Below are 21,405 nucleotides of genomic sequence, written 5' to 3'. Positions count from 1 at the left end.
AGGCCTGGACTGTGACTCTGCAGGGTAACGAAAGGATGAGTCTCGACATGGGCCTCCACTGACTTCTTTGGACTCTAAGCTCTGGGTGGTGGCCAGTGTGCACAGGCGTTGCTCCACAGTGTCCGCAGGCAGGCAGCAGGCCTCCTCTCCCCTGCCCACAGCCGTCTACGTCCCTGAGCCTCTACGTGAAGCACGAGTGTCCCTCCTTCCCCAACAGGACAGTCGCCACCACAGTGAAATCGTTTATGCTTGAGCGCATTTTACTTGGAACAACCCTAGGGGCTTGGCCACTTCACAGACCTGCAAACAGGCCTGGAGAGGGACCCACAAAGCTTCCTCAGCTCCCTTTGGGCCCAGGGATGTGAGATTCGGAGTCCATGCTCTTCACCACCCAGCTCTTCCTCTGTCTCCAATATAGGAAGACAGCTGAGTCCAGGCACAGCCCCAGTCTGCCCTCCTCCCCAGCCCAGCCAGGCCCCCCGCACATACCTGGTTCCCAGGGGTCAGGCACAGCCAGCCCAGGCAATTCCCCATGTGAGCAGTAGAAGCAGGCTTGGCGCAGTCCTCCTCTCCCTATCCTCTCTCTGGGGCCTTGGCCTGGGCTCCCCTGCCCCCACCCAAGCACAGGGCCCGCCTCTGGGCAGTCTCCTGGGCCATGGCCCCCTGGGTGCCCATATCCCGGCAGCTGCCCCTAAAAGCCACTTAGGCTGAGGCGCCATGGCTGCTTGCCACCCCCACCCCTGCAATTGCTGGCTGAGGCTGCCTCAGGCTCCCGCCTGGCCAGCCACCTCCATCTGTCTGTCTGCATGTCCAGAGGCTGCCTGTCTGACCTATGGCTGGCCTTCCTGGACACAGCCTGGTGCTGCCACCCGTGGAGTCTGTGAAGATGGGTGCAGGCAGTGTGACCCACCACCACGCACCCCACACACCACACCTGTTTGGGCTCAGGGGGTCATCCCACACCAACCAGGGCCACCCACAACCTGGCAGGCTGTAGCTTCGTGGCCACACTAGAGTCGAGGGAGGTGGCTGGATGGGAGGCACCAGCAGCCCCAGGTCCCCTGGGTAAGGGGGCTTGCAGAGCTTACCCCCCGGGTAGGGCAGATCCCTGATCAGCCTTGGGCATACACCAGCCTTCCCTGGCCCAGGACTCAGCCAATTCCTCCTCCCAGTGACTGAAGATGGGATGGGGGGCCAAGAGCAGTGTCTCACGCCTGTAATCCCAACACTTTGGGTCAGGAGTTCCAAAATCCCAACACCTGAGGTCAGGAGTTCGAGACCAGCCTGGCCAACATGGCAAAACCCCGTCTCTACTAAAAATACAAAAAAAAAAAAAAAAAAATAGCCAGGCATGGTGGCAGACACCTGTAATCCCAGCTACTGGGGAGGTTGAGGCAGGAGAATCACTTGAACCCAGGAGGCGGAGGTTACAGTGAGCTGAGATTACATCATTACACTCCAGCCTGGGTGACAGAGCATGACACTATCTCAAAAAAAAAAATAATAATAATAATAATTTAAAAATAAATAAATAAAAGATGGGATAGAGAACAGCATGGCGGAGGGAAGGGCCATCAGGGACATGAGGTCACAACTGGGGCCAGGAACCAAGGAAGTATCACAGTACACTCTACCGCTACAGAGTAACAAAGGAGTTCCCAAAGCCAAGAAGGGCTGAGCAGGGTAACAGAGTAGCAAAGGGTCAGGCAACAAAGGAAGTGGGCCTGGCAAAGCGGGGAGCAGGAGGAATGAGACAGCCAGAGAGGAACTGGAGGTCACACTTTCAGAGGAGGTTCAGAGTCAGAGGGGACAGTGAGTCCAGGGACCTGGAGGAACAGGCAAGGAATGGTGACCCAGCAGCTCTCAGGGCTAAACCCTCCCACGCCTCTTCTCCAGCCAGCCTCCGGAAGCTCTCAGCCCTGGTCCAAGGCTGACCTTGGCCCCCACGGGTGCTGCGCTGGAGGCAGAGGAAGGCGAAGGGAAGCGCCTGGGCAAAGGTGTTCAGGGGCCGCCAAGTGCTTGGTGTCTCAAAGGAAGGGCTAGGGAAGTGGGCGGGAGGCAGTAGAGTGGGCATCAAGAGGAGGGTGGACTTTATTTTGCTGCTTCTGCGGAGTGCAGATGGGGTGATGTGGGTTCCCAGGGCAGCAGCAGGGGGGAAGAAAGTCAAGTCAGGGGCAATCAGAGGCTTGGGGGATTCCCCACTCTCCACCCAACCCCCTTTCCCCACGCCTGCCAGCATGCTACCCAGGTGTGAGTCCTATCCAGCAGAGGGAGCGGTCTCAGCTGTTCCCCTGGGCTGTCGGTGGGGGGTTCACCGGGGTGGGGGCGCCCCTGCACTCCTGTTTCTGCAGGACCTTTCCTCCAGGCCTTGAACCCGCATCCCTCCAGCAAGGTCCCAGCGATCTCAGGGAGCCCGAGCCTGGGCCTGGACAGAGGCTCTGGGATGTGGCCGTGGCCTGGAGCCCTGTCTGGGGGTGGGACCACTATTCCGACGCCCGGTAATGGTTCAGAGCTGCTCAGGTAGGCGCTGCTTTCTGATGGACATTAATGGTCCTGCAAGCATAACCAGACCGCGCCTAGGGCCTCTTCCCTCAGGCTGCACCGTGCCTCTCTTCAGATTCCGAAACTGGAGCAGGCGGGGCCAGCGCGACAGAAGGAGGTGACCAACAGAGACCCAGAGAGGAGGAGAGGGAAGGTGGGGACTGCGACGACCCAAGAGGGAGGGAGGGGCAGGAAACCGCTGCCGCCGACGGGGCGGCCCCGCCCACCCGCTGTGGCCCCGCCCACTGCGGCCCGCCCATTGCTGGAGGCGCGGGGCGGAGGCTACCGCCCAGAACGGTAGCCGCGCAGCGCCACCTGGTCGGAACTGGTCGCATTGCATCGTCCGAGGAGTTGCCCCAGCATCCTGCCCATCTGGCTTCCACTCGATCCAGTCCTGTGGGGTGGGGACTGGGGTGAGGCTGGCGCCCTAGGGCTGGTTGCGCTGCAGGGGAATAAGGGTGTGGAGCTGGGGAGGCAGAGAAGCCCCTTATCGGCTCTGCCTCCCCATCTTGGACCAGGCAAGCACCAGGGAACATGACTGAAACCTCCCCCCGTCCCCGCAAAAACAGGGCTTTGAGCACCTTGGCGTTTGCAAGGGAAGGCCAGAGCTGAAGCAGCTCCAGGAAGAACATTTAACACAGCCTGGGGCCCTGGAGTCCTCCTTCGGGGAGGGAGGTCCCGGGCTGTCCTAGAATCTGCAGTCTGGAGCAGACGGTGGGGAAGCGGAGGAGGCAGTGGGAGGGGCGGTGAGAGCAGACACGGCACGGGTATCATCCCATAGGCAGTGGGGAGCCCTTGAGGCGTGGTGTGGGGGTGACAAGGTCAGGACATCCATGTTCTTAGAGGTCAGGTTCAGTGAGGAACAGGGCCAGGACTGGGAAGGAATGAGTTGTCCTGTGAGGTGTGTGACCACCTCTTCACCCAGCACAGAGCCGGAGGGAGGCCTAGATGGAACCAAGGGCTCCATGTAAGAATTGGCTGGTGAGGCTCACGCCTGTAATTCCAGCACTTTGGGGGGCCGAGGCGGGAGGATCACCTGAGATCGGGAGTTCGAGACCAGCTTGACCAACATGAAGAAATGCTGTCTCTACTGAAAATACAAAATTAGGCGGGCGTGGAGGTGCATGACTGTAATCCCAGCTACAGGCTGAGGCAGGAGAATGGCTTGAACCCAGGAGGCAGAGATTGTCGCGAGCCAAGATCGCGCCATTGCGCTCCAGCCTGGGCAGCAAGAGGGAAACTCTGTCTCAAACAAAAACAAAAACAAAAAACAAAAAACAAAACAATTGGCTGGTGGGCCAGGTGCCGTGGCTCACGCCTGTAATCTCAGCACTTTAGGAGGACGAGGTGGGCGGATCCCCTGAGGTCAGGAGTTCAAGACCAGCCTGGCCAACATGGCAAAATTCCATCTCTATTTTATTTTATTTTTATTTTATTTTATTTATTTATTTATTTATTTATTTATTTTTTGAGACAGAGTCTCGCTCTGTCGCCCAGGCTGGAGTGCAGTGGCCGGATCTCAGCTCACTGCAAGCTCCGCCTCCCGGGTTCACGCCATTCTCCTGCCTCAGCCTCCCGAGTAGCTGGGACTACAGGCGCCCACCACCGCGCCCGGCTAATTTTTTGTATTTTTTAGTAGAGACGGGGTTTCACCGTGTTAACCAGGATGGTCTCGATCTCCTGACCTCGTGATCCGCCCGTCTCGGCCTCCCAAAGTGCTGGGATTACAGGCTTGAGCCACCGCGCCCGGCCTCTATTTTAAAAAATACAAAAATTAGCTAGGCTTGGTAGTGGGCACCTGCAATCTCAGCTACTGGGGAGGCTGAGGCAGGAGAATCATCTAAGCCGGGGAGGCAGGGAGGCGGTGGTTGCAGTGAGCCGAGATAGTGCCTCTTCAGCATGGGCTGGAGACTCTGTCTCGGAAAAAAAAGAAAAAGAATTGAAGGGGTGGAGATAAAAAGAGCACCCACATTTGGGAGGACACACCTTGGAGATGGAAAGGACCTACCAGCGAGGGGAGGCGGGGCTTCCAGGAGCAGGGGTGGGGGGCTGGTTCCACAGGGGCATCCTAAAGCCAGGCCCAGGACCACCCCTCCCCCAATCCTTGCTGGGTGGCCCCAAGGGGGGACCCTGCCACATGGCTACAGGAGGGTTCCAAGGGTGGGCTGCATCAGTGCATGTGACCTTGGTGGTTTGGGGTCCAGGACAGTCGTTGGAGTCCCAGGGCAGATTAGAGAGGGTTGAAGAAGGAGAGTGAGGGAGGAGGGGCCCAGACCCTTGGGAGAGGAACTGGAGGGGGCCTGGTGGACGGAGGTCCTCGGTATTCAAGATGGCAGGGCAGGCCGGGCGCGGTGGCTCAAGCCTGTAATCCCAGCACTTTGGGAGGCCGAGACGGGCGGATCACGAGGTCGGGAGATCGAGACCATCCTGGCTAACACGGTGAAACCCCGTCTCTACTAAAAAAATACAAAAAACTAGCCGGGCGAGGTGGTGGGCGCCTGTAGTCCCAGCTACTCGGGAGGCTGAGGCAGGAGAATGGCGTGAACCCGGGAGGCGGAGCTTGCAGTGAGCTGAGATCCGGCCACTGCACTCCAGCCTGGGCGACAGAGCGAGACTCCGTCTCAAAAAAAAAAAAAAAAAAAAAAAAAAAAAAAAAAAAAAGATGGCAGGGCACATGTATGTGGGGGGGCTGGAGCCAGTGACCAGAAGGGCATGCAGAGAGGGATAAAAGGTAAAGGAGCAGCCGGGCACGGTGGCTCATGCCCATAATCCCAGCACTTTGGGAGGCCGAGGTGGGCGGATCACCTGAGGTCAGGAGTTCAAGACCAGTCCAGCCAACATGGTGAAACCCCATCTCTACAAAAATACAAAACTTAGCTGGGCATCATGGTGGGTGCCTGTAGTACCAGCTACTCAGGAGGCTGAGGTGGGAGAATCGCTTGAACCTGTGGAGGTGGAGGTTGCAGTAAGTCAAAATCTCGCCATTGCACTCCAGCCTGGGCAACAAAGGGAGACTCCGTCTCAAAAAAATAAAAAAAAAAAGCAAGCAGCAAGGTGGGGCTCAGGTGGAGGGGCCCCTCCTCCATGGGCATGACCCAGAAGAAGGGGACCAGAGGTTCTTAATCCTCTGCGGAAGACTTTGGCTAAGGGAGAAAGGGGGTGCCAGGACATTCAGGTTTGAAATGAATGCTGAGTGCCCGGCGCTTCCCCTGGTCGGCGAGGGAGGGGCCCATGACATTTGCCAGGGCGTGGGCGCGCCTGTCTGCGCCCTGAGCTAGACGGCAAAGTACACAGGCAGACGAAGGGGTCGCACGCGGGGGCGCAGGAGTCAGGCGGATTTTATTGACCGGACGGCAGGCCAGGGCTGTGAGCGGCTCCTGGAAGCTGCGGAGACTCCTCCTGGGTCAGGCGCGGAGGCGCCGCAGGCGGGGGAACGCTGTCAGGACGGTCCGGGGGCCAGGCGGGGCCGGCCAAGGCGGTTTGCTGCGGGGACCACGGCGGGGCGGGAGACGTCTCTCGGAAGTCGCTAGCGAGAACAGAGCAAGGCCGTGGGGAGGAGGCTGTGGCCCTCCACTGCCACCCCCGGGTGCCAGGGTCGAGCCTGCCCAGGGAAAACTTTTCTGGGTGCGGAGCGGGGGATGGAAGGGCCCGAGGGTGCCCCCTGAACACATGGCTCTGTGCTGCGGCTCAGACCTCCTGAGACCCCCTTTGCCTGCGGCGGTCCAGGCCTCCTTCCCTCTCACGTACCTGGCTGGCTCCGCTGAAGTCCAGGGACACCAGTTCCAGCGCAGACTCCGGGGCGCGCGGGCTCCGGGGCGCACGGACAGGGATCCCTGCCTCGGAGCTCCTGCGTCGCGTCTCCCACAGCTCCTGAACCCACGAGGGCAGCAGGAGAGGAGCCTCGCGGGCAGCCGGTCCGGGGGAGAGGGTGTCCCCGGTCAGGGGGCCGGCGGCCGCGCGCAGCGCGCGGCGCCACATGTAGGGTGAGCGGCGCAGCCCCATGAGCAGGCCAGCGGCGCGGCCCACCGTGTGGTAGCGGGGACTCGCCACTTGCTTGTACCACGCGCCGGCGGGCAGCGGCAACAGGAACAGGAGCAGCGGCAATGCCAGCCGCGGCCGGCTCGCGGGAGCCCCCCGCTTCCCCGGGCCCCGCGCCAGGGTGCTCGCGTCGACGGCCGCCCGGGGGGGCGGGCCACGAACCGGCTCAGCTGGGTTTGGGCGCGCAGTGGAGTCGGGACGCCCAGGTACCGGAGCGCAGGAGGCTGGAGGCGATCCGTGGGTCCCCTTGCGAGCCCAGCTATAACCGTTTGTGGCCCCGCCTTGTTCCGCCCCCGCAGTACTGCTGGGCTCCACAGATGGGAGGAGGGACGGGAGGGAGGAGAGGGAACCCTGGCAGCTGGTGGGGACGTGGGTACCTGAGCACCTCACTGAGTGGGCCGCTGGCTGGAACTGTGCTCCTCTGGGGGAACACGTTCCATTCTCTCCCTGCTCAGCCTCCTCCCCCAGGAGTGGAAGTGCCAGGGAGAGGGTACTGGGAACACTGATGAGGGAGTAGGGCTGAGGGATGCCCCTTTAGCCAGACTCCTGCGGGTGGGACAACAACAGAGCGAAGGCCCAGGTACAGGCAGAGCTACAGTGGCTATCGCAGGGGGGCTGTCAGGGGCCTTCAGCACCATTCAAGACCCCTCTGGGTGACTCCACACAAGAGTTGTCCCTTGTCCTTGCCTAGCACGGCTCCCAAAGCTGTCCCCACACTCTGTCCTGTCCACTGCCACCCCCAGCTTCTCCCCACCAACCTGTCTCCCCGCAGAGCTAGACAGAGGCTTAGAAGCCTCACATAGGCCACACCAAGCCATTCCTGGGGTCTGTGGTTCTGCGAGGCCTCCAGGAGAAAGAGTCAGCCCCTCCTTGAACCTCTAGCCCTGGAGGGGCAGGACAAGACCTTGCAGACTTCCAATGTCTCCTCTCTGGTGATGGTCCCCTAAGATCACTTTATCCAGCGAGTCTCAATTTTTTTTTTTTTTTTTTTTTTTGAGACGGAGTCTCGCTCTGTCGCCCAGGCTGGAGTGCAGTGGCCGGATCTCAGCTCACTGCAAGCTCCGCCTCCTGGGTTCACGCCATTCTCCGGCCTCAGCCTCCCAAGTAGCTGGGACTACAGGCGCCCACCACCTCGCCCGGCTAGTTTTTTGTATTTCTTAGTAGAGACGGGGTTTCACCATGTTAGCCAGGATGGTCTCGATCTCCTGACCTCGTGATCCGCCCGTCTCGGCCTCCCAAAGTGCTGGGATTACAGGCTTGAGCCACCGCGCCCGGCCGAGTCTCAATTTTTGTCTAAACCAAAACTTTGCCTGCCTCTGTGCGTCTGTGCCTAGAGCATCATTCCCTCCTTCTCAGCCTGGCTAACACCTACTCATCCTTCAGGACTCCACTTAAATGGACCAGGTCCTTGGCCGGGTGCGGTAGGTCACGCCTGTAATCCCAGCAATTTGGGAAGCCGAGGTGGGCGGATCACCTGAGGTCAGGAATTCAAGACCAGCCTTGCCAACATGGTGAAACCCCATCTCTACGAAAAATACAAAAAATTAGCTGGGTGTGGTGGCAGGCACCTGTAATCCCAGCTACTTGAGAGGCTAAGGCAGGAGAATCGCCTGAACCCAGGAGGTGGAGGTTGCAGTGAGCTGAGATTGCGCCATAGAACTCCAGTCTTGGCAACCAGATGAAACTCCATCTAAAAAAAAAAAAAAAAGGCCGGGCGCGGTGGCTCAAGCCTGTAATCCCAGCACTTTGGGAGGCCGAGACGGACGGATCACGAGGTCAGGAGATCAAGACCATCCTGGCTAACACGGTGAAACCCCGTCTCTACTAAAAAATACAAAAAACTAGCTGGGCGAGGTGGCAGGCGCCTGCAGTCCCAGCTACTCAGGAGGCTGAGGCAGGAGAATGGTGTAAACTCGGGCGGCGGAGCTTGCAGTGAGCTGAGATCCAGCCACTGCACTCCAGCTTGGGCAACAGAGCGAGACTCCGTCTCAAAAAAAAAAAAAAAAAAGGCACAGGGCCAGACAATCCCTCAGAATATACTTCTGTGCCCACATGGGCTTAACAGCCCCCTCTCAGAGGGCAGAGCCTGACACACTCTTTCCTGACCTCCCAGCAAGGGTGAATCCAGCGCTCCCCCAGCAATCATGCCAGTCACGGGGCAGCCCCGGGTCCCAGACATCAGGGATCTCGTTTTGGGTCATGATAAACTATCTCATCTTGACCTCCAGACAATTCCATGAGTGAAACTATTATTGACTCCACTCACTAACTAGCGAACTGAGGCCCAGGAAGAACTGACCTGCCCCAGATCATGTTGGGTAAATGGTGGAGGTTAGATATATCCTAGCCCCTGAGCCCAAGAGCCTCAGCTTGGGGGAACAGGCTACCCCTGTCCAGAGAGGCACAGAAGGGCTGGGGCAGGCTGGGCACGGTGGCTCATGCCTGTAATCCCAGCACTTTAGGAGGCCGAGGCGGGTGGATTGCTTGAGGCCAGGAGTTCAAGACCAGCCGGTCCAACATGGCTGGTCTAATGCAGATAGAGAAACCCCATCTCCATTAAAAATACAAAACTTGGCCGGGCGCGGTGGCTCAAGCCTGTAATCCCAGCACTTTGGGAGGCCGAGACGGGCGGATCACAAGGTCAGGAGATCGAGACCATCCTGGCTACCACGGTGAAACCCCGTCTCTACTAAAAAATACAAAAACTAGCTGGGCGAGGTGGCGGACGCCTGTAGTCCCAGCTACTCGGGAGGCTGAGGCAGGAGAATGGCGTGAACCCGGGAGGCGGAGCTTGCAGTGAGCTGAGATCCGGCCACTGCACTCCAGTCTGGGCGACAAAGCGAGACTCTGTCTCAACAACAACAACAAAAAAAATACAAAACTTGCCGGGCGCGGTGGCTCACGCCTGTAATCCCAGCACTTTGGGAGGCCGAGGTGGGCATGTCACGAAGTCAAGAGTTTCAGACCAGCTTGACCAACATAGTGAAACCCCATCTCTACTAAAAATATAAAAATTATCCGGGTGTGGTGGCACACGCCTGTAGTCCCAGCTACTCAGGAGGCTGAGGCGGGAGAATTGCTTGATCCTGGGAGGCAGAGGTTGCAGTGAGCCAAGACTGAGCCATCGCACTCCAGCCTGGGTGACAAAGTGAGACTCCATCTCAAAAAAACAAAAACAAAAACAAAAAAAACTTAGCGGGGTGTGGTGGCACACGCCTGTAGTCCCAGCTACTCTGGGACTGAGGCTGAGGGAGGAGGATCACTTGAACCTGGGAGGCAGAGGTTGCAGTGAGCCAAGATGGGACCACTATACTCCAGCCTGGGCAACAGAGCAAGACTCCATCTCAAAAAACAAACAAACAAACAAAACAGAAGGTCTGGGGCAGAGCCCGACTCCTGCTCCTGAAGCGTGAGGGTCCCCGGCGGGTGTGGTGAGTCTGAGAAGGTTTGAAAGCAGCAGCCCTCCCCACAAAGGCCACATTGAAGTGGTGAGACGCCAGCCCTGCTTGATAGTCTCAGCTGAGGGGAAGAGGATAAGGGCCTCAGCCCCTCCTGCCTCAGTTTCCTTATCTGTAAACTGGGGGTGAAAACAGTGGCCACTTCATCATCTCGTCGGCGTTGGTAATCCAGTGGTGGGTCTGGGAGCTGAACCGTGCCTGGTACCCAGTAGGCACTCAATGATTGCTGTGGCTAGGATCTATCCTTGCTGCGCCAGAGGCTGACCACCCCCAGCCTGTCAGGAAAACACCGTGACGGGGGCAGAATGGGGGATGCAGATGGAGCTGTCTGTGCCAATTGGAGGACCCCCGGGACCAGAGGCTCTGCAAGAAGCTGTCCCCGCCGCGCTCCCCTGGGGCCCCTTGTCCTTGAGAGCTGCCTGGAGTGTGTGGTGGGCGGGTAGTGCAGCACGACATGGGCCAGAGCCAGGCCCCATCAGGGTCCCTTGGCGCTGCCACCCACTCCTGGCTAAGAGGACGTGGGCGTCTCTGGACCCCTGGGGGGACTCCAGCCAGTCTGGGGAGGGTCCAGGATGCCCCCTGGAGGTGGCCCAGGGAGCTTCTGCAGGGGGAACTGCAGAAATTCATCAATGAAGGTCTGTGCTGGGATGGAAGTCCCTGTGACAGAAAATAGAAGTAGAGGCCGGGCACGGTGGCTCACGCCTGTAATCCCAGCACTTTGAGAGGCTGAGGCGGGCGGATCACCTGAGATCAGGAGTTCGAGACCAGCCTGACCAACATGGAGAAACCCCGTCTCTATTAAAAACACAAAATTAGTCGGGCATGGTGGCACATGCCTGTAATCCCAGCTACTAGGGAGGCTGAGGCAGGAGAATTGCTTGAACCTGGGAGGCAGGGGTTGTGGTGAGCCACTGCACTCCAGCCTGGGCAATAAGAGCGAAACTCCTTCTCAAGAAAAAAAGAAAAGTAAAGAAAAAGAAAACAGAAGTAGAAGTAGAGCTGTAACAGCATGGTAAATCTGAAAACTGCAATGGTGTACAACGAAAAAAACTCCCTGCAGCACAGTAAATTCCATGTGCTGCCATTTTCTGAGCTTAAATCCCAGGAGTGGGCTAGCAGCTGCAGTGCCTCACACCTATAATCGCAGCACTTTGGGAGGCCAAGGCGGGCGGATCACCTGAGGTCAGGAGTTCAAGACCAGCCTGGCCAACATGACGAAACCCCATCTCTACTAAAAATACAAAAATTAGCTGGGCATGGTGGCGGGCGCCTGTAGTCTCAGCTACTCTAGAGGCTGAGATAGTAGAATCGCTTGAACCCAGGAGGCAGAGGCCGCAGTAAGCAGAGATGGCGCCACTGCACCTCAGCCTGGGCAACAGAGGAAGGCTCCTTCTCAAAAACAAAACAAAACAAAACAAAAACCCGGCTGGGCGTGGTGGCTCACGCTTGTAATCCCAGCACTTTGGGAAGCCAAGGCAGGTGGATCCTGAGGTCAGGAGTTTGAGACCAGCCTGGCCAACACAGTGAAACTCCGTTTTACTAAAAATACAAAAATTAGCCAGGCGTGGTGGCAGGCGCCATAGTCCCAGCTACTTAGGAGGCTGAGGCAGGAGAATCACTTGAACCCAGGAGGCAGAAGTTGCAGCGAGCCAAAATTGCACCACTGCACTCCAACCTGGGCGACAGAGCTAGACTCTGTCTCAAAAAACAAAACAAGAACAAAACAAACAAAAACAAGTAGTGGCTCCTCTGCCTTGTTTATTGCTGTGGCCCAAGGGAGTGAGAGTCGCCGGACGCAGGGAAAGGCCACTGGGAACAGAGGCATGGGGAGGTGTCTGTTGGGTGGGGTACCAGAACACATGGCGGGGGGAGCCCAGGGCTGGGTTAGAGGAGCGAAACACAGAACCTTAAGGGTGCCTGTGGGCTTCCTTTCCAGGCGGCAGGAGGAGGGCCTCTGTGTCCCGCCCATCCTGGTGCCCAGGGAGGGGGCCTGGTGACGAAGGCTTCCTTCTCTCTGCCTCCAGAGACCTAAAGCCACAGCTCTTCTTGGGGAGGAGGTGATGAGAGCCGGCCCTGCTTCCTGAGGCTCACCTCTCAGTTCCTTGATACCAGTGTCCCGCCTGGAAATCCATAAGACGCTTAAGGCCCGGACCATGCCTGCCGCAGACACAAAGCCTGGCCCCAAACAGGAAAGCCCTGGTAAGGAGGAGGTTAATGAGCAAATCTGTTTTGTCATCTTTTTTTTTTTTTTTTTCAAGACGGAGTCTTGCTCTGTCCCCCAGGCTGGAGTGTAGTGGCGCGATCTCGGCTCACTGCAAGCTCCGCCTCCCGGGTTTACGCCATTCTCCTGCCTCAGCCTCCCGAGTAGCTGGGACTACAGGTGCCCGCCACCTCGCCCGGCTAGTTTTTTGTGTTTTTAGTAGAGACGGGGTTTCACCGTGTTAGCCAGGATGATCTCGATCTCCTGACCTTGTGATCCGCCTGCCTCGGCCTCCCAAAGTGCTGGGATTACAGGCTTGAGCCACCGCGCCCGGCCTTTGTCATCTTTTAAAATTATTGGCCAGGGCATGGCATGGTGGCTCACGTCTGCAATCCCAACACTTTGGGAGGCCAAGGCGGAGTTAGAGACCGGTCTGGGCAATATGGTGAAACCCCATCTCTACCAGAACAAACGACGACAAGATAGATATATTAGCTGGGTGTGGTGGTGCGCGCCTGAAGTCCGAGATAGAAAGATCCCTTGAGGCCTGGAGTTCGTAAGACTGCAGTGAGTCGTGATAGCACCACTGCACTCCAGCTTGGGCGACAGACCCTGTCTCAAAAAGTAAATACATAGCTCAGGCTCAGTGGCTCATGCCTATAATCCCAACAGTTTGCAAGGCCGAGGTGGGCGGATCACTTAAAGTCAGGAGTTCAAGACCAGCCTGGTCAATATGGTGAAACTCCATCTTTACTAAAAATACAGAAAAATCAGCTGGTTGTTGTGGCGCACGCCTATAATCCCAGCTACTCGGGAGGCTGAGGCACAAGAATTGCTTGAACCTAGAAGGCGGAGGTTTCAGTGAGCTGAGATCGCGCCACTGCATTCCAGTGGCAGAGCGAAACTCCATCTCAGAGAAAAATTTTAAAAAAATACATTAATTGGCCAGGCCCAGTAGCTCACTCCTGTAATCCCAGCACTTTGGGAGGCCGAGGTAGGCAAATCACAAGGTCAGGAGATAGAGACATTCTGGCTAACATGGTGAAACCCATCTGTACTAAAAATACAAAAAATGGGCTGGGTGCAGTGGCTCACACTTATAATCCCAGCACTTTGGGAGGGTAAGGAGGGTGGATCATGAGGTCAGGAGTTTGAGACCAGACTGGCCAACACACTGAAACTCTGTCTCTACTAAAAATACAAAATTAGTGGGGCGTGGTGGCGGGTACCTGTAATCCCAGCTACTTGGGAGACAGGCAGGAGAATCGCTTGAACCCGGGAGGCAGAGATTGCAGTAAGCCAAGATTGTGCCACTGCACTTCAGCCTGGGCGACAGAGCAAGACACCATCTCAAAAAAAAAAAAAAAAGAAAGAAAGAAAATAAAAATTAAAAAAAAAAAAAAAGAAAATAGGCCGGGCGCGGTGGCTCACGCCTGTAATCCCAGCACTTTGGGAGGCCGAGGTGGGTGGATCACGAGGTCAGGAGATCGAGACCATCCTGGCTGGCACGGTGAAACCCACCTCTGCTAAAAATGCAAAAAATAATTAGCCGGGAGTGGCGGCAGGCGCCTGTAGTCCCAGCTACTTGGGAGGCTGAGGCAGGAGAATGGCGTGAACCTGGGAGGTGGAGCTTGCAGTGAGCCGAGATCGTGCCACTGCACTCCAGCCTGGGCAACAGAGTGAGACACCGTCTCAAAAAAAAAAGAAAAAGAAAAAAAAAAGAAAATAATTATAATAATAATTAGGGCTGGGCCCGGTGGCTCATGCCTATAATCCCAGCACTTTGGGAGGCTGAGACAGGCGGATCACAAGGTTAAGAATTCGAGACCAGCCTGGCCAACATGGTGAAACCCCATCTCTACTAAAAATACGAAAATTACCCAGCCATGGTGGTGCGTGCCTGTAATCCCAACTACTTGGGAGGCTGAGGCAGAAGAATCACTTGAACCCGGGAGGCAGAGGTTGCAGTAAGCCAAGATGGTGCCACTACACTCTAGCCTGGGCGACAGAGCAAGACTCTGTCTCAAAACAATAAACAATAAAAAATAAATAAATAAAATAAGGCCGGACACAGTGGCTCACGCCTGTAATCCCAGCACTTTGGGAGGCTGAGGTGGGCGGATCACGAGGTCGGGAGATCGAGACCATACTGGCTAACATGATGAAACCCCGTCTCTACTAAAAATACAAAAAAATTACCTGGGTGTGGTGGTGGACGCCTGTAGTCCCAACTACTCGGGAGGCTGAGGCAGGAGAAAGGCGTGAACCCGGGAGGCGGAGCTTGCAGTGAGCCAAGATTGCGCCATTACACTCCAGCCTGGGCGACAGAGTGAGACTCCCTCTCAAAAACAAAAATAAATAATAAATAAAATAAAATAATTAATGTTATCAAGGCAACATACATTATAAATCAAAAGCTGCTTGCTACAAGGAAGAGAAGAAAGCTATCCCTGCCCACCCTTCACTCACTGGTCCTGCTCTCCAGAGACAGCTGCTTCAAACTCGTTTAGCTGTTTCTTCTAGTATTTATCTCCAGATGTTTGAATCATAAGCGTAACTGCTATTTTTGTTTCATTTTGTTTGTTTTGTTTTTGAGACAGAGTCTCGCTCTGTCACCCAGGCTGGAGTGCAATGGTGCGGTCTCTGCTCACTGAGCAGAGAGAATGAGCCATTCTCCTGGCTCAGCCTCCCAGGTAGCTGGGATTACAGGTGCCTGCCAACACGCTTGGCTAATTTTTGTATTTGTAGTAGAGATAGGGTTTCACCATGTCAGCCAGGCGGGTCCCGAACTCCTGACCTCAGGTGATCTGCCCACCTCAGCCTCCCATGGTGCTGGGATCACAGACAAGAGTCACTGCGCCAGGCCAGAAACAGAAAAACTCTCAGCTGCAGCACTACTGACCTTTGGCATCCTGTGCACTGACAACGTTCAGCAACATCCGTGGCCTTCGCCAATTTATGTACGCAGAATAATAGCCCCCTAAAGATGTTCACCCCCAATCCCTGCAACCTGTGAATATTTATGCCACATAGTAGGAGGGAATTAGGCTGTAGATAAAATGTTTTCTTAAGAGGCAGTGTCTCACTATGTTGCCCAGGCTGATGTGTACTGGCTATTCGCAGGCATGATCCCACTACTAATCGGCACAGGAGTTTTGACCTACTCTCTTTCCAAACTGGCCCAGTTCACCCCTCCTGAGGCAACCTGGTGGTCCCCTGCTCCCAGGAAGTCACCATATTGAGGCCAAACAGTGCAGACACCTGGTTGACATAGGCCGCTATATCCTCAGAACTCCTAGACTCAATCCTCCTGCCTTGGCCTCCCGAGTAGCTGAGACTACATGTGCGCACCACCACACCCGCAAATGTAAAATTAAGGTTGCTAATTCGTTGGCTTTTTTTTTTTTTTGAAACGGAGTCTTGCTCTGTTACCCAGGCTGGAGTGCAGTGGCGCAATCTCGACTTACTGCAACCTTTGCCTTCTAGGTTCAAGCGATTCTCCTGCCTCAGGCTCCCAAGTAGCTGTAATTATAGGCGCCCACCACCATGCCCGGTTAATTTTTGTATGATTAGTAGAGATGGGGTTTCACCATGTTGGCCAGGCTGGTCTCAAACTCCTGACCTCAAGTGATCTGCCTGCCTCAGCCTCCCAAAGTGCTGGGATTATGGGCCTGACCCACAGTGCCCATCTAATTTTTTTATTTGTAGTACAGACGAGGTTTTATCATGTTGGTCAGGCTGGTCTCGAACTCATGACCTCAGGTGATCTTCCCACCTCGGCCTCCCAAAGTGCTGAGATTTCAGGCGTGAGCCACCACGCCAGGCCAGCTGGCTTTAATAGAAGCAGATTAGCAGCCAGGCGCGGTGACTCACACCTGTAATCCCAGCACTTTGGGAGGCCGAGACAGGCAGATCACCTGAGGTCGGAAGTTCACCCTGACCAACATGGAGAAACCCCATCTCTAGGAAAATTACAAAATTAGCCGGGCACGGTGGCACATGCCTGTAATCTCAGCCACTCGGGAGGCTGAGGCAGGAGAATTGCCTGAACCCAGGAGGCGGAGGTTGCAGTGAGCTGAGACTGGGCCATTGCCCTCCAGCCTGGACAACAAGAGCGAAACTCCATCTAAAAAAAAAAAAAAAGGGCGCGGTGGCTCATGCCTGTAATCCCAGCACTTTGGGAGGCTGAGGTGGGCAGATCACAAGATTAGGAGATCAAGACTATCCTGGCTAACACAGTGAAACTCCATCTCTACAAAAACACAAAAAAAATTACCCGGGTGTGGTGGCAGGCGCCTGTAGTCCCAGCTACTCGGGAGGCTGAGGCAGGAGAATAGCATGAACCCAGGAGGCGGAGCAAAACAAAACAAAAAAAATAGAAGCAGATTAGCCTGGTTTATCCAGATAGGCCCACTGTAATTGCAAGGGCTCTTAAGGGTGGGAGAGGGAGGTGAAGTCAGTGAGGGAATTGGGATGAAGACGGAAGTAGACCTGTAGTCCCGGAACTTTGAGAAGCTGAGGCGGATGGATCCCCTGAGCTCAGGAGTTCAAGATTAGCCTGGCCAACATGGTGAAACCCTGTCTCTGCTAAAAATTCCAAAAATTTGGTTGGGCATGGTGGCTCATGCTTGTAATCCTAGCACTTTCAGAGGCTGAGGCAGGCTTATCACCTGACATCAAGAGTTCGAGGCCGGGCGCGGTGGCTCACGCCTGTAATCCCAGCACTTTGGGAGGCCGAGGCGGGCGGATCACAAGGTCAGGAGATCGAGACCATCCTGGCTAACACGGTGAAACCCCGTCTCTACTAAAAAATACAAAAAACTAGCCGGGCGAGGTGGCGGGCGCCTGTAGTCCCAGCTACTCGGGAGGCTGAGGCAGGAGAATGGCGTGAACCCGGGAGGCGGAGTTTGCAGTGAGCTGAGATCCGGCCACTGCACCCCAGCCTGGGCGACAGAGCGAGACTCCGTCTCCAAAAAAAAAAAAAAAAAAAAAGGCCGGGCGCGGTGGCTCAGGCTTGTAATCCCAGCACTTTGGGAGGCCGAGACGGGCGGATCACGAGGTCAGGAGATCGAGACCATCCTGGCTAACACGGTGAAACCCCGTCTCTACTAAAAAATACAAAAAACTAGCCGGGCGAGGTGGCGGGCGCCTGTAGTCCCAGCTACTCCGGAGGCTGAGGCAGGAGAATGGCGTAAACCCGGGAGGCGGAGCTTGCAGTGAGCTGAGATCTGGCCACTGCACTCCAGCCTGGGCGACAGAGCCAGACTCCGTCTCAAAAAAAAAAAAAAAAAAGAGTTCAAGACCAGCCTAGCCAATCTGGTGAAACCCCGTCGCTGCTAAAAATACAAAAATGGGTCAGACACATTGGCTCACGCCTGTAATCCCAGCAGTTAGGGAGGCCGAGGTGGGTGGATCACCCGAGGTCGGGAGTTTGAGACCGGCCTGATCAACATGGAGAAACCCTGTACCAAAATGCAAAATTAGCCAGGTGTGGTAGTGCATGCCTGTAATCCCAGCTACTCCGGAGGTTGAGGCGGGAGAATCGCTTGAACCCAAGAGGCAGAGGTTGCAGTGACCTGAGATTGTCCCACTGCACTTCAGCCTGGGTGACAGAGCAAGACTCTGACTCAAAAACAAATAAAATAAAATACAAAAATTATCCGGGCATGGTAGCTGGCGCCCATAGTCCCAGCTATGCCGGAGGCTGGGGCAGGAGAACCGGGCATGGTGGCAGGCGCCCATAGTCCCAGCTACTCCGGAGGCTGGGGCAGGAGAATCGCTTGAACCTGGGACGTGGAGGCTGCAGTGAGCCCAGATTGCGCCACTGCACTCCAGCCTGGGCGACAGAGACTCCATCTCAAAAAAAAAAAAAAAAAAAAAAGAAGTAAGTAGAGATTAGAGTGTTGGACCACTGGCCTATCCCAGAGTCAAGTCTGGAAGATAGAAAGTGGCCATGAGTCAAGGGGTTCAGGAAGCGTCTAATAGCTGGAAAAGGCAAGGAGGCAGATTCTCCTCTGGAAACTTCAGACAGGAATACAGTGATCCCGACACCTGATTTTAGCTCAGTGCGACCCATGTTAGAATCTGGACTCCAGAACTAAAGATAATACATTTGTGTGTTTTAAGCCAAATTTGTAGCCCTTTTTGTTCTTTTTTTTTTTTTTGAGACGGAGTGTCACTCTGTTGCCCAGGCTGGAGTGCAGTGGCTCAATCTTGGCTCACTGCGAGCTCCACTTCCCGGGTTCACGCCATTCTCCTGCCTCAGCCTCCCGACTAGCTGGGACTACAGGAGCCCGCCACCACTCCTGGCTAATTTATTTCTGTATTTTTAGTAGAGACAGGGTTTCACTGTGTTAGCCAGGATGGTCTCAATCTCCTGACCTCGTGATCCGCCCGCCTTGGCCTCCCAAAGTGCTGGGATTACAGGCATGAGCCACCACGCCTGGTCCGTGGCCTTTTTTTTTTGAGATGGAGTCTCACTCTGTCGCCCAGGCTGGAGTGCAGTGGCGGGATCTCAGCTCACTGCAAGCTCCGCCTTCCGGGTTTCTTTTTTTTTTTTTTTGAGACGGATGGCTCTGTCGCCCAGGCTGGAGTGCTGTGGCCGGATCTCAGCTCACTGCAAGCTGTGCCTCCTGGGTTTACGCCATTCTCCTGCCTCAGCCTCCCGAGTAGCTGGGACTACAGGCGCCCGCCACCTTGCCCGGCTAGTTTTTTGTATTTTTTAGTAGAGACGGGGTTTCACTGTGTTAGCCAGGATGGTCTCGATCTCCTGACCTCGTGATCCGCCCGTCTCGGCCTCCCAAAGTGCTGGGATTACAGGCTTGAGCCACCGCGCCCGGCGGCCTTTTTTTTTTTTTTGAGACAGAGTTTCCCTCTTTGTTGCCCAGGCTGGAGTGCAATGATGCGATCTCAGCTCACTACAACTTCCGTCTCCCGGGTTCAAGTGATTCTCCTGCCTCAGCCTCCCGAGTAGCTGGGATTACAGACATGCACCACCACGCCCAGCTCATTTTGTATTTTTAGTGGAGATGAGGTTTCTCCATGTTGGTCAGGCTGGTTAGGCTGGTCTCGAACTTCCGACCTCAGGTGATCCGCTAGCCTCGGCCTCCAAAGTGCTGGGATTACAGGTGTGAGCCACCGCGCCTGGCCTCCAGTGGCCATTTTTTATGGCAACCTTGGGAAATTAATACACCATTAGATGCCAGGCACGCCCCGCTGTGACAACCAAACATGGCTCCAGACACTTCCAAACACCTCCTGGAGACAAAAAATACCCTCCCCTCCATTGAAGATGGCCGACTTTCATTATAAACTGCTGTTTCTTGATTTAGCCATCTCAGGCAACATCAAATAGCTTCCCACTAAATGAAATGAAGCTTTGGCTCTCTTGAAACCCAATCCCCTTATTTCTCCTCTCTGCGTCCTCCTAATATGACTCCATCGCAAAGTTTGGTGAAACCATTAATCAGTCAGGCGTGGGTGGCTCGTACCTGTAATCTCAGCACTTTGGGAGGCCGAGGTGGGAGGATTACCTGAGGCCAGGAGTTCGAGGCCAGCCTGGGCAACATGGCAAAACCCCAGCTCTACCAAAAAATGTTAAAAATTAGAGAGGCATGGTGGCACACTCCTGTAATTCTAGCTACATGGGAGGCTAAAGAAGGAGGATCCCTTGAGCCCAGGAGTTCAAGGTTGCAGTGAGCCATGATCATAGCACTGGACTTCAGCTTGGATGACAGAGCAAGACCCTGTCTCAAAAAAAAAAAAAAAAAAAAAAAAACAAAAACCTGAAAGATTAATATTTATATAGAATTAGCAAAAACTATGTAAATATTTTCTACTGAACCAAGTAGTGTACTATTTACATTTCCTTTCTCATTGATAGCTGTCTTATTTTCTTTGCTTGTCTTTCTATATACATTTGTTATTTTTCCTAAATACTCCAAGATATGTTGAACTTCTTACATCCTTACAATAACTTTTCCCAGTTTTCTTTTCTTTTTTTTTTTTTTTTTTGAGATCGAGTCTCACTCTGTTGCCCAGGTTGGAGTGCAGGGGCATAATCTCTGCTCACTGCAACCTCTGCCTCCCGGGATCAAGCGTTTCTTGTGCCTCAACCTCCCAAGTGGCTGCAACTACAGGTGCATGTCACGATGCCCGGTTAATTTTTGTGTGTTTTTTTCTGTTTTCTTGTTTTGTTTTGTTTTTGAGACGGAGTTTCGCTCTTGTTGCTCAGGCTGGAGTGCAATGGCGCAATCTCAACTTACCACAAACTCCCCTCCTGGGTTCAAGCAATTCTCCTGCCTCAGCCTCCAGAGTAGCTGGGATTACAGGCATGCGTCACCACACCCGGCCAATTTTTTGTATTTTCAGTAGAGACGGGGTTTCTCCATGTGGGTCAGGCTGGTCTCGAACTCCCGACCTCAGGTGATCCACCCACCCCAGCCTCCCAAAGTGTTGGGATGACAGGCTTGAGCTACTGTGCCCGGCAGCTTTTTTCAAGTGGCAGAATTGGGGTTTCAAGCCCCTTTCTGTCGTTTCTAAAGTCCAAGCTCACTGGGCATGGATCACTTGAGCCCAGAAGGTTGAAGCCTCAGTGAGCTGTGATCGTACCACTCACTGTGTTACAGCTAGAGCAAGACCCTGTCTCAAATAAACAAATAAGTAAAGTTCAGGCTCGTTTATATAACATACTGCCTCTTTTCCAGTAGGGTTTAGATCTGGACCAGCCTTCTGGATGGCAGTGGGAGGGAGGTCCTGAGTGTGCCTGGCCCCCAAGGGTAGGGAGGAGGCCCCGTACTGTAGCATCCATCCAAACACGCCCTGTGAGGGGCCCAGTGTAAAGAGGACACGTTCCGTTCCTGCCTTCCAGAGGCCCCTTCTCGGCAGGACTGGCGAGACTTCCCTGGGCTGCGAGATGGACGTCACCACGTGCTGCCTTTCGAGTTGTCTTTCATGTAGTGATTTGAACGCCACTCCGTGAAGCCCGGCGAGGATTGACATGACACGCGCGGCCCAGAGGAGCACGGGGCTGGCTGCCTGGCCGAGCTGGCGGCGCGGACCTCCAAGCTGTCGGCTCGGGCTAGAGCGGCCGCTATGAGGACCACCGCTCTAGCCGGCACCTCGCTAAGGCGGAAGTCGCCACGCACACTTCCGCCGGGCGGGCCCGTT

The 21,405-nt window shown here is 55.2% G+C and overlaps 1 protein-coding gene and 1 long non-coding RNA gene across 4 annotated transcripts; both read right to left on the bottom strand.

Moving 5' to 3' along the window:
- Positions 1 to 5,863: 5,863 nt before the first annotated feature.
- NPW (neuropeptide W) lies at positions 5,864 to 6,816 on the bottom strand. Its single transcript, NM_001204349.2, is given in 2 exon segments — positions 5,864 to 6,067; positions 6,289 to 6,816. Coding segments are annotated over 2 exon segments (498 nt in total). The 5' UTR covers positions 6,700 to 6,816; the 3' UTR covers positions 5,864 to 5,980.
- Positions 6,817 to 11,777: 4,961 nt separating this feature from the next.
- LOC144337811 (uncharacterized) lies at positions 11,778 to 21,305 on the bottom strand. 3 transcript variants are annotated; one of them, XR_013411401.1, is made up of 3 exons: positions 20,502 to 21,305; positions 14,437 to 14,554; positions 11,778 to 12,233 (listed from the first exon to the last, which is right to left on the bottom strand). It is a non-coding gene; the product is annotated as an uncharacterized LOC144337811 (long non-coding RNA). The 3 variants fall into 3 exon arrangements; XR_013411403.1 differs by having other exon boundaries at positions 14,437 to 14,576; positions 20,929 to 21,305; XR_013411402.1 differs by having other exon boundaries at positions 20,929 to 21,305.
- Positions 21,306 to 21,405: the final 100 nt, after the last annotated feature.

This window comes from Macaca mulatta, chromosome 20 (assembly GCF_049350105.2).
Source record: "Macaca mulatta isolate MMU2019108-1 chromosome 20, T2T-MMU8v2.0, whole genome shotgun sequence".
Taxonomy (NCBI): Eukaryota; Metazoa; Chordata; class Mammalia; order Primates; family Cercopithecidae; genus Macaca; species Macaca mulatta.
This window is presented reverse-complemented; position numbering and strand designations above follow the sequence as displayed.